Source organism: Spea bombifrons, chromosome 11 (genome assembly GCF_027358695.1).
Source record: "Spea bombifrons isolate aSpeBom1 chromosome 11, aSpeBom1.2.pri, whole genome shotgun sequence".
Classification (NCBI taxonomy): Eukaryota; Metazoa; Chordata; class Amphibia; order Anura; family Pelobatidae; genus Spea; species Spea bombifrons.
The window spans coordinates 12,638,526-12,651,488 of record NC_071097.1 but is presented as its reverse complement, the minus strand read 5'-3'; the positions used below and the strand labels follow the sequence as shown (position 1 = coordinate 12,651,488).

The following is a 12,963-nucleotide window of genomic DNA, read 5'->3' as shown; positions in this document are numbered from 1 at the left end:
CCAGCAGATTACACATATTTGACTTGTGGACTGTTACTCACTAAAAGAGATCTGTCACGTCAGATCTCCTTTTACAGTTTAGTACACTAAATGCAGTGGTGGGATTCAGCCGGTTCGCATCGGTTTGCGCGAACCGTTTCTTAATTACCCTATTATAGGCCGCACTTTCCCCCCACTTAAAGTGGTTGTGCAGCCTATAACCCCGCTGCTGCCGGCGGCTCCATCAACTCTCCTCACTGAATGGGGCTGTCACCACCCACGAAGGTCACTGAGTCGCGCTGGCCGGCTGACTCAATTCTATTTCGGATCAACGGGGACGGCTTCTTAAAATGCCACCCCTGTCGATTCGAAATAGAAGTGAGTCAGCCGGCGCCGCTCAATAACTTTCGTGGGCGGCACCAGCGCTGCTCAATGACCTTTGTGGGCGGTGCCAGCCCCGTTCAGTGAGGAGGGTGGGCGGAGCCGCCGGCAGCAGCAGCGGGGTTGTCTGCATCGCACAGATGTTTGACAACGGGAATCCAACGGTCAGGTAAGTTGAAGTAACTGGGGGCATGCTTGGCAGTGGGAGGCTGGGACAAAGATGGCTATGGGAGACTGGGGGCAAAGGCAAACTCTGTCCCCAGTTTCCCATAGGCATCTTTGTCACTAAGCATGGGACTATGGGAAGCTATTTAGTGACAAAGACGCCTATGGGAAACTGGGGACAGAGTTAATTAATGGGTCTGTGTGCATGTGAGAGAGACTGCCTGAGTCTGTGTGTGTGTGAGTGAGAGAGAGACTGCCTGAGTCTGTGTGTGTGAGAGAGAATGCCTGAGTCTGTGTGTGTGTGAGAGAGAGAGAGAATGCCTGAGTCTGTGTGCATGTGTGAGAGACTGCCTGAGTGTGTGTGAGACTGCCTGAGTCTGTGTGTGTGTGAGAGAGACTGCCTGAGTCTGTGTGTGTGTTTGTGAGAGAGAGAGACTGCCTGAGTCTGTGTGTGTGTGTGTGTGTGTGTGTGTGTGTGTGAGAGAGAGACTACCTGAGTCTGTGTGTGTGTGAGAGAGACTGTCTGAGTCAGTGTGTGTGTGAGGTTTTTATTTTTTAGTACGAAATCTCGGAAGTGGTTACTAAAAAAATTGAATCCCACCACTGACTAAATGTATAATTACACTATAATAATATAATACACTATATGGACAGAAGTTTTGAGACACCTGGCCTTTATACAAACAGGAAAAGGCTCCAGGCACTCAAGGGTTCCATCAGACAGATTTATTTGAAGGAAACGGACAACAACGTTTCGACCTCACAATGAGGTCTGTATCAAGTTGATACAGACCTCATTGTGAGGTCGAAACGTTGTTGTCCGTTTCCTTCAAATAAATCTGTCTGATGGAACCCTTGAGTGCCTGGAGCCTTTTTCTATTTTGATTTACTGGGGAGTTGGCCCTTCCCGGCACAGCTAAGCACCTGAGTTCCTGTGGGGAGTGAGTGCAGATTCCTGATTCTGGTGACTTTATACAAACAGGGACTTTTATGACGTTGCATTCTAAATACATAAATATAGGTTAATATGTAGTTGGTCCTCCCTTTGCAGCGATAACAGCTTTCTCTCTACTGGGAAGGCTTATGACACGACTTTGTAGTGTTTCTGTGGGATTTTTCCTCATTCATCCAGTAGAGCATTTGTGATATTGAACGAGAAGGCCTGGCTTGCATTCTCTGTTCCCAAAGGTGTTCTATGAGGTTTAGGTCAGGACTTTGTGTGGGCCAGTTAAGTTATTCCACACCAAATTCATCACCACATGTTTATGGACCTTGCTTTATGCACAGGAGAACATTCATACATTCCATTAGATAGCATTTTCCTGGAATCCACCAAACCAAGATTCGTCCATCAGACTTTCACATGGTGAAGCCTGATTGATCACTCCAGAAAACACATTTCCACTGCTCCAGACTCCAGTGGCGGTACAATTATTATTATTATTATCTTTTAATTATATAGTGCCAAAAATGTACGCAGCGCTTAATACAATACATATATTCAAGGGGTATGACAAGACGAGAATTGACTGACTGAGACAAACCGATATATTAGGTGGAGAGAGCCCTGCTCACAAACTTACAGCTTGAGAGAATGGGGTGACATACATAAGGCACAGAGAAAGGGTGAGAGGTAGTGTGGTGGTTGTATCAGTGACAAGAAAGTTCTAACAGCTAAGATCGTATGCTTCTCTGAAGAAATCAGTTTTGAGATGCTTCTTGAATGTTGGGAGGGAGGGTGAATGCTTAAGGTTCGGTGGAAGTAGATGCCAGAAATATGGGGCAGCCCAAGTAAAATCTTGTAGACGGGAAAAGGAAGAGGAGACCTCGCCTTAGCCCATGGGAAGAGCGTAAGGATCGAGTGGAGATGGAAGGAGGAAAGATAATGAGTTCAGTTTTAGAAAGATTAAGTTTCAGGTAGTGTTGTGACATCTATGAAGAAATAGCACACAAGCAATTGGTAATACGGGACATAAGAGTTCGAGAAAGATCAGGAGAAGACAGGTAGGTTTTGGTATCATCTGCATATAGATGATACTGGAGGCCGAATTAGTTGATTAGTTTGCCAAGAGATGAAGTATAAAGAGAGATCCAATAGTATTAGAATGGAGAAGTGAACTTTTGCTTTGGCAGAGAGCAAGTCATTGGAGACTTTTGTTAGAGCTGTTTCAGTATAGTGAAGGGGTTTGAAACCAGACTGTAGAGGGTCAAGGAGGGAATTAGAGGAGAGGAAGTTAGTAAGGCGATTGTACACAATCCGTTCAAGCAACTAAGTTGTTAGTCAGACAGATGGCATCTGAGGAAGGATTTTTTAGAATGGGTGTGATTACCGCATGCTTGAATGTTGGGCTGCAACTAACGATTATTTTCATAATCGATTAGTTGGCCGATTATTTTGTCGATTAATCGATTAATCGGATAAAAAAAATGAATGTAAATTTTTCATTTATTTAAAATAATTTAATAAACAAATGATGTTAAAGACAAACAGCAGAATAAAAAAAACTTTGATAAAATGCATTTCTTGTCTTTATTTCCCAACCAGGCCCCCCAATTTATGCACATTTGAGCCCAGGCTTGCCACACTGCCTCCCACATATGCCACTCCACGCTGCCTCCCACATATGCCATGCTGCCTCCCACATATACCACTCCACGCTGCCTCCCACATATACCACTCCACGCTGCCTCCCACATATACCACTCCACGCTGCCTCCCACATATACCACTCCACGCTGCCTCCCACATATACCACTCCATGCTGCCTCCCACATATACCACTCCACGCTGCCTCCCACATATACCGTTCCACGCTGCCTCCCACTTATGCCACTCCACGCTGCCTCCCACATATACCACTCCACGCTGCCTCCCACATATACCACTCCACGCTGCCTCCCACATATACCACTCCACGCTGCCTCCCACATATGCCACTCCACCCTGACTCCCACATATGCCACTCCACTCTACCCCCACATATACCACTCCACGCTGCCTCCCACATATGCCACTCCACTCTACCCCCACATATGCCACTGTGCCTGATATGCCTTATACACCCTGATACACCACTCCATCCTCCCCAGACATGCCACACTGCCTCCCAGACATGCCACGCTGCCCTCCCCACATATGCCTTATATACCGGATATGCCTTATACCCCCAGATATGTCACTCCATCCTCCCCAGATATGCCTTATACCCCAACAGATATCTCATAGTGCCCTCATAGAGTCACAGACCCGTTCACAGCACGCTGACACCATACTTAAAATAAGTACTGGGTTAATCTTCACTGCCCCTAGGATTTAGATTCCCCTTAGTCTGCCCCCCCCTTTACCTCTTACTGCGCCGCCTTGTTAACTTTACTAAATTAATCAAATTAACCCTCAGTCCTCATCATTAAATTAACCCTAAACACCCCATTAACCATAACTACCCCTAAATTAACTCTAAATACCCCATCAAAACAACTACCGTAAATTAACCCTAAACACCCCATTAACAATAACTGCCCCTAAATTAACCCTAAACACCCCATTAACCACAGCATCCCCTAAATTAACCCTAAAGACCCTGTCAACCACAACAGCCCCTAAATTAACCCTTAACACACCATTAACCACAACTGCCTCAAATTAACCCCAAACACCCCATTAACCACAGCTGCTCCTAAATTAACCCTAAACACCCAATTAACCATAGCTGCCCCTAAATTAACCCTAAACACCCTAGTAACCATAGCTGCCCCTAAACACCCCATTAACCATAGCTGCCCCTAAACACCCCATTAACCATAACTGCCCCTAAATTAACCCTAAACACCCCATTAACCATAACTGCCCCTGAATTAACCCCCACCTCCCCTAACTTTCAGTAGCCCAAATATTAAGTTTATACTTACAGTTAGATGAGTGTCACAGCCATGTGGTTCTGGCCTTCTGGGAGAAGGAAGGGGCGGGGCCAGTTGTCACAGTGATTACAGGGAGGGACTGGTAAGTGGGAGCTGCTGCTGTGAATCACTCAAACGGATTAGATAATGAGGGGTATTTTCAGAGCGTTTGCTCTGAAAAAACCCTCATTTTATAATAGATAATAATCGATTCAACTAATCGATAATGAAATTCGTTGGCAACGAATTTCATTATCGATTATTATCGATTTTATCGATTAGTTGTTGCAGCTCTACTTGAATGCTGTTGGTACAGTTCCAGATGATAGAGAAAAGTTAAATAGGTGGGTAAGTGATGGAACAAGGGATGGACATAGAGATTTTGTAAGGTGTGATGGGATGGCTAGTAGCTCATTCAGTTGTAGGGGAAAAGGCAGTTAGTTTGGGATGAGTGGAGAGAGTGGTGGTGGATGGTGTAGGAGGGGGTTCCATTCCAGTCTTGTGTAGGTCTACAATCTTGCCCCTGACATCTTTGGACAACTCTTTGGTCTTGGCCATGATGGAGAGTTTGGAATTGATTGATTGCTTCTGTGGACAGGTGTATTTTATACAGGTGACAAGATGGGATTAGCAGCACTCCCTTTAAGAGGGCGTCCCTAACTTCAGCTCGTTGCCTGTGTAAAAGACACAAATACTTATTTCACTGAGTAAAATGCAAATCAATTTATAACTTATTTGAAAGTTATTCTGGATTGTTTTATTGTTATTCTGTCTCTCAGTGTTCAAATAAACCTACCATTAAAATTATAGACTGATCATGCCTTTGTCAGTGGACAAACATACAAAATCACCAGGGGGGCTAAAAAAAATTTTCCTTCACGGTACATTTTTTTAAAAGTTTTTAGTATGATGTCAAACACATTACATAATGCAAAGAATTTTGAAACTGTAACAAATGCAATTATAATGGTTGCTCTCCAATGTAGACCTTGTATTTAACTTTTGTTTGAGATAATGTCCACTGTATGTCAACTTTTCTGTCGACCTCATTACTTTTTATTCTGCAGAGCCAATGCAGTGTTTAGATGAGCCTTGCGATGACATCACCGTGGAAGAGACCGAGAAAGGATTCCAGTGTAGATTAGAGCTTCCCAGTCCACTATTCAAGTAAGTAATTTTTTAGTTTTTCTTTCCTGCCTTGGGGGTTCATTGCACCAGAGCAAAAAGATGTCTTTCCTCTTAGGCTTGCATTGTAAACTCAGATTTGTTTTTGATTTTCTACATGTTTTACTGTATTATGCATTGGCAGGACCATCTCACCTTATTTTGCAGGAGAGGCTCACTAAGCTGACTCATTCATTAGTATAGTAAATGGTTTACTATGCTGATTTGCTAAAAGCTGGTTTAGTAAATACCCCTCTTTTGATTAAAGGTTTAGTAATAGCACCTGTGACTACTTCTCTAGGTACTGTGTGAAATAAACTCACCTTATCATTTGAAGTGCTGAGCCTCTGCTTCTTTATTTTGGATTTATTGAGGGACTTGGTGGTACCCTGGCTCGTGCACCATTTCACTGCTGAGTGCTGCATTCCAACCTCTCTTTTTGTGTATACTTCTCTAGGTACATCATAGGGAAAAAAGGGGAGACCAAAAGGAACCTGGAATCAGACACACGTACCGCTATCAGCATTCCTCGGCCTGGGATGGAAGGAGAAATTGGTGAGTAGCACAAATATGTTTAAGTTCTGGACTGCCCTTGGTGCAGAATCAGACTGCTTGGTGTATTATGTCTGGGGTTCCCTCGTGCAGGACACATTTGTCTTACATTTCAGTTCTTAGGTGCCCTTGGGGCAGGATGAGAGTTATATGTTTTTGTATGGTTTAATACTAATAATAACCTTCAATTTATAATTTTAATGTGAGCCTGTGGCTTTTTTCTTTGCAAAACAAATTAGACAGACTCCTTAGTGAACATCATTCCTGCAACCAGCTGGTTTTCTTTGTTGGCACAAGGTGGCGCCCTCTACTAAATGCTTCAATGGAATTATTGGTGACCGATGGATATCATTTCTAAATACATATTATTTTTACTCTTGGTTTCTTGTGTTACTGGACACATTGACCTTGATTTATACAATCAAAATTTAAGTTATTTATCTCACAATATTGCAAGTTACTTTTGTACTATATGATATATAATGGAGTTTAGCCATTGATGATGGGCTATAAGTAAAGGGTAAATCTCCAAATATTCTTCTTCTTTTTTAATACTAGCATCAATTAAACAACAAAAAAATGTTTGTAACAGCTGTATAGTGGCTTTTTCTGTGTGCATATGTCTATTATCTTTGCCCAATCTACTAGTTTAAACATATAAAGGAAAGTCATAATAATATCATCATTATAAGACATTAAGGACTGAAAAATGTTTAAAGCTTTTACCACAGGACTAGGTGGGCAGAATTGTCTGTTAAGTTTTATCTTTCTAGAAAAGCTGAAGTCTTTATTATACTGCATTGAATACATTAATCTTAATTGCCCATAGGGACCCATGGTTAAGGCAAAGTCTATGGGAAAGAGACTTCATTAGCAGAGGCAGGGCTTCATTATCATCTTCATAAAGAATAAGCCATATTAACGAGACTTGTTTTTTTAGTTTGGAATATAACCAAACTATCATATGGCTGCCAGATAACCCTCCACATCTGCAGATAAACAACATCCCTTAAAACAATATGAAACAAACCTGTTCTCTTTAGTGCTACGCTACATTATTTGAACACAGTGTACACAGTATTTGAAGCGGAAACATTTTTTTCATCAGACTTGAAAGTTTGTCATTACAAAATACTGTTTCAGATTCATATGAATTGCAATGCGTACAGATCTCTGAAAACGAGGCCTGACCTCCACGAAACGGACAAAAACAAAGCAACATTTTTTCACCCCCACTCTCCGTACCGTCTTTACAGACTATTTCCGCCTCCGCTTCGGTGTCTCGCAGCTCCGCTTCTGTGTCTTGCATCTTCTTACTCCTCTCTTCTTTCTTCGTCTGCAGACATAACTTTCCTGGGAACCTCTGCCAAAATACTGGAGCTCCCTGTGACGTCCTCTTCCCCAATTGGAGGCATGGGGTATAGGACGTGACCAGAAGCTCTGCCATTTTGCCCAAAGATAACCTTGTGTGAACTTCCACCAAAATGGCAGAGCTTCTGGTGATCTCCTCTCCCCCAATTGGAGAATCAGGGAGAAGTCGTCACCGGAAGCTCCGCCTTTTTGTTCGCCGGGAGGTTATGTCCACGGAGGTGCAGATGAAGAAAGGAGAGAATTTAGAAGAGAGGGAAAACAGGAACAAGCAGATGGGAGAGATGGAAGCAGAGCTGTGAGTCAGAGAAGTGAAAGTGGTCGGCAGAGAAGGTAGGGAGATACTCAGAGAACATGAGAGAGAGTGAACAAAAATGAGAGTGTGAGAGTAAATGTGGATTTCAGACAATAGATTTTGTTCCCAAAAATAAAATGCCCTCCCCCCCTTCCCCGCCGATTTTTGTCTGAGACTTACAGACAGGAAATGGAATTTGTTGTCAAAAATAAACCGAGAAATTTGTTTGAATCCTTTTTGACCCATTTGCCCATGTCTCCTTAAAATACATTTATATTATTTCAGCTAGTCAGTGAAAGCCTACTTAATTAACTAGCTGACGAAAATAACGTGAATTAGTGAAACGCGCACCTGGATTATGCTTTTTTAGCCCCCTGATCTATTACTGCTGACACCCAGGATTGGGGTCTAGACAGTTTTTTCATCTTTTAGCTCAGGCCTTGGATGCGGAGAGTTCCAGCACTTAGAAGCTGGTATCGCTTGTTGTAAGAACTTGGTCTGTATTATAACCATTACAGTAACTAAGCAAATAGCAGCAAACAGGGATCAGTCATCCACATTCTTATCGGTTAATTTAAGTAAACATTAAGTTTTAATGTAAGAATATATTTGCTATGCTTTTTTTATTTTTTATTTTTCAGGGATTTAATTCCCAAGGAGTGAGTAATTTGCCCCTCATATAAAATATGGAAGTATTAATAATAAACCATACATACAGTGTACACTTGTAAGGAGGGCCCTATTTACCTAATGTAAGTATTTGTCTTAGTCTGTGAATTCTAGTTTTGTCATACCCCTTGAATATATGTATTGGAAGAAGCGCTGCTTAAATTGTTGGCAAGATATGAATACAAGATAATTATAATAATAAAATAACGCCATACAAACAGTATTATATCTTAGTAGGCTTGGCAATTCTTGAATCTGCCTGACAGGTCAAAGTGTCAACATTGAAATGCAGGTATGGAGTCTTATTTAGCCATATTCAGTCCTTTTTAGATCTGTGCCCAGTCACAGTCCTACAATGACCACTGTATTAAATTGCTAGATCAATTGCATTGTTAACATGAAGGAAGCCCTGCTCGGGGGCTCTTATCAACATCCTAAATATCCCTAGCCAGCGCCCCTGTACCTGCCATCTTTTCAGATGTCATTCCCATTCTCAAAGCGGTATCATGTCATGTAGCTTGATCCCGTAATGGTGATTATCCTCCCCACAACTGACAGCGCCTCTATGGGTGGCTTGGGTAACTAGCTATGGGTGGCTTGGGTAACTAGCTAATGCCCCTTTAACCGTTCTTTAGGTATGACCATTTTAAAGAAAATAGAAACCTAGAATTTGACAACAGATAAAAACCATTTGCCCCATCTTGTTTACCCAATGTTTCCTGTTGTAAAAATGGACGGTTAGCCCCTAAGTTAACACATAAATTCATTTTTTATTAAGAAAATCATCTTGAGTTGATTGTCATTGGGTTCTATTCCTTTCTATTAGACCATGTTTTTATTTTAAAAATATTTCAGTTAAAAAGATATTTTGGGATGCAAAATATGCATATTTAATTATAGAGCAAAAACCAATCTAGTTGAGATATTCTCCCACCAGTCAAATAAGTCACATTGTTTTGGATAAATCATTCATGGGATTTTATTATTGTACCCATTGTAGTTCATAGAAGATCAGTCCAGTTAAAACGGCTTTAGTTTTTCCCTTTGGTTTTCAATTGGTTTTTATATAGACTGTAGAAGAGATGTGAAATTCTAATCACAATTAAAAAAATATATATATATATTTTCATATTTCAAAGAAACATTTTATGAAGTCAGCACCAAATGCATAATTACCGTCATCTTCCTGCTGTCATAACTTCTCAGCTTAATTAGGCATCAATTAAATTTCATTGTAGGTTTCACATTAACTGTTCTACGGAAATATTCCTCCAAGTAACCCCTTTAGTGACAGAAGATGCTATAATTTGTTCTGTGTAGCTGACAAGTCAGTGAATTGTTAAAACAATAAGCAGGGACAGTTTGCTAACACTTCTTTGCATTTCTGGAACAAAGCAATTCCTGAGCTGCTCATCCAATTATTCTGAAAACTGTAGTCCGCATTTAACAATATTTGTTGACACAGTGTTATCCATAATTATACATAGCGCACAAATAAATATTTGATCTCCTCCTTCGAGCCTTACCCCTTCTTTACTGAGCATTTTTTTGTGCCCAAAAACCTAAGACTTTTGCTTAACCATGGTTGTCCTTTTTAATTTTTCATGCACCCGCACAAATTATACCGTATTTGCTCGATTATAAGACGACCCCGATTATAAGACGACCCCCCAAAATCAAAATATTAATTTAGGAAAAAAACAAAAAGCCTGAATATAAGACGACCCTATAGGAAAAAAAGTTTTACCAGTAAATATTAATTCATGTAAATATATTTTTCCCGGCGTATAGTGGCAGTACCGTTGGGTTTGCTCTCTTCCCCGGGACAAACACTAAAAAAGATAGAAGGGGTTAAGCTCCACCCCCCCCTTACCCTATAACTGCACATACCGGCGACCAGCAGTCAGTTCTTTTTTGTCCCGCAGGGACGAGCACTGGGGATTCTGCTCCATTCTTCTGCCTCAGCAGCTTGGATCCAGATCGGCCGGCACACGGGTTGTGTCCGGTGAAAGGGGGTTCCTGCAAGTCCGTTCGCTCCCCGGGTGGGAGCTCGGCTGATCTTTGCAGCACCGCGTTACAGAGTGAATCTGTAGCGGTGATTTGTTTCAAGCAGGGGAGGAGCATGCGCAGTACGGTGGAACGCACGCCCGGGTGGCTATGCGTTCCACTGATGATCCGGCCGTGCTACAGCGCATGCGTGGCTCGGATCATCCGATTTTGGTGCCAAATTCAAAATTGGCTGCCTATTTTATGCTGTGCAAACCTGTCTGACCACAAGAGTGTGTGTCAGGACAGGTTTCCGTGTTGTCTGAACCCCCCACACGGTTTTTGGTGATCTTTTTGATACGCCAAAAAATATGTTAACCTTCATCTCCAGAGAAGGATAAAGTGCCTTCGGCTCCTCCCTGAAAGGCTTCATGCATGTCTAAACAGTTGGCTTGCCTTGAATGTACCTACTCTCCCAAACGGCTACAGGAGGAGATGTGCCGGCAGTGTTTAGCAGATATCCGGGCAAAAGAGAAACAGAAGGATATGCTGTCCTTTCTATCCTGGTTCCAGGATAATTTCTCAAACATTTCAAGCATTTAAGGAGGCTGCCAAACCAAGGGTGCACGACAATCGAAGTTCATCCACATCAGAGTTGTCGTCTGGGGAATGTTCGCGTTCATCTATGGATGTGTCCAGTTCTGAAGGTTCAGAGTCGGAATCCGGTTTTCCTTCGCAAAAACTGGGGAAATTTGTTACAGGAGTAAACCAGATATGGTTGAATCCAGAAGCTAAGAAAAAGGGTTTTCCAATTTTGCCTCACCTAATGGAATTTGCACAGCGTGAGGGGAAACATTCAAGTGATGTGTGCTTGTTTCTAGACACTTTTAAACATATTTTCAAGCTTTAAGATGACATCATGTGGGGAGAGCTTCCTAAGGGTGATGTCCAGATTGCTCAGTTGTCTTAAGAAAACTACGTTGCCGATCGGAGAGGTTTCCGGCCTAAAAGATACCATGGACATAGGAGCAGAGACCGCTAATAGCAGAATCTTCCAAGGTCATCAAAGCAAAGCAACATCAGCTGGAGCAGCAGTAGCGAGAGCTCAAGGCTTATGGCTCCAGAAATTGAAAGCCACATTCTGGAGGATGCAGATAAGGATCTTTTTCACAACTTTTGGAGAATTTGAAGCTTTGTAATGAATTCTTGATGTCTAGCCTACATGGAACCGCAGGTATCCCTATTATAGGCAGAGATATTCCACGGCAGCGTGATCCTCTCCGTAGGATAGATCTTTCTTTCAGAAACATAAAGATTCCAGATTTTTCCCTTAACAGCTAGACAAGATAGGGCAAGACGGTTCTGTCAAAGTGGGAGGTCGCCTTCAGACTACCAGCCATGGATCCGTCAGATTATATCAGAAGGCTACACCATAAAATTTTGCAGGTCTCCATGCAATTGTTTCCTAGTATCCTCTTACCCAGCGTTGAACAAGTATGCAGCGTTTATTATAGCAGCATCTACACTCCTCGAGCAGGGAGTTATAGAAAACGTTTCAAAGATACAGGTTCCTGGTCCCATAGCCGGGGCACTCTTCATCCTGTACCGGATCTGAAGTCCATCAACAAATATATTCCATATCAACACTTCCGTGTGGAAACCATCTCTTCGGTTACTCAAATGATTCAGAGAGAAGATTATGGGGCTTCCATAGACCTACAGGACGCTTACCTGCAGGTTCCAATAGCAGTAGAGTCAAGGAGATTTCTGAGATTTGCAGTGAAGACAAGCAAAGGTTTCCATCATTTTCGGTTCAAGGCGCTACCCTTCGGCCTATCAATTGCTCCAAGAGTCTTCACCAAGATTCTCACTCCGTTGGCGGCAGAACTGAGATTGAGGGGAATAGCTGTGGTTCCATATCTGGACGACTGGCTGATAAAAGCTTCATCCGCTGCACAACTTTTAACAGCTCTTCAAGTGATGATCACTCTTCTCAATGAACACGGCTGGCTTCTGAATGTAGCCAATTCACGCTTAACCCGACCACAGAGATCAAGTTTCTGGGGTTTCAGGTAAACTCAAGATCTCTACGCCTCTATCTTCCAATAGTCAAGGCCATACGCATTCGGCTAAGTGTCGCCGAGCTACAAGCGTATCCTCTCTGCTCTATCAGAAGGGTAATGAGCAGCTTGGGAGTTATGACTTCCACCATGCCGGCGATAGCCTGGGCACAGGCAAGAATGAGGCCTCTGCTATGGCACGTTCTGTCACACTGGTCCGGGACCGACGAGGATCTAGACAAGTACATTCTGATATCTCAGGTTGTACTTCAACGACTAGTGTGGTGGAAGGTCAAACGAAATTTGACAAGCGGACTGTCCTTCCAGCCTAAGCAGTGGCTGATAGTTACCATGGACGCATCCCAGACTGGTTGGGGAGCTCATTTCCAATTTCACACAGCACAAGGGAAGTGGTCAGTGCAGGAAGCGAGTCAATCGACAAACTTC

The 12,963-nt window shown here is 42.6% G+C and overlaps 1 protein-coding gene across 1 annotated transcript in view; it reads left to right on the top strand.

Moving 5' to 3' along the window:
• Positions 1-12,963, top strand: part of ASCC1 (activating signal cointegrator 1 complex subunit 1) — a 105,630-nt gene that overhangs the window by 7,589 nt on the left and 85,078 nt on the right. The window contains exons 3-4 of the mRNA XM_053450068.1: positions 5,490-5,589; positions 6,044-6,141. Of these exons, the coding sequence (XP_053306043.1) occupies positions 5,490-5,589; positions 6,044-6,141 (198 nt within the window). The remainder of the gene's footprint in view (positions 1-5,489; positions 5,590-6,043; positions 6,142-12,963) is intronic.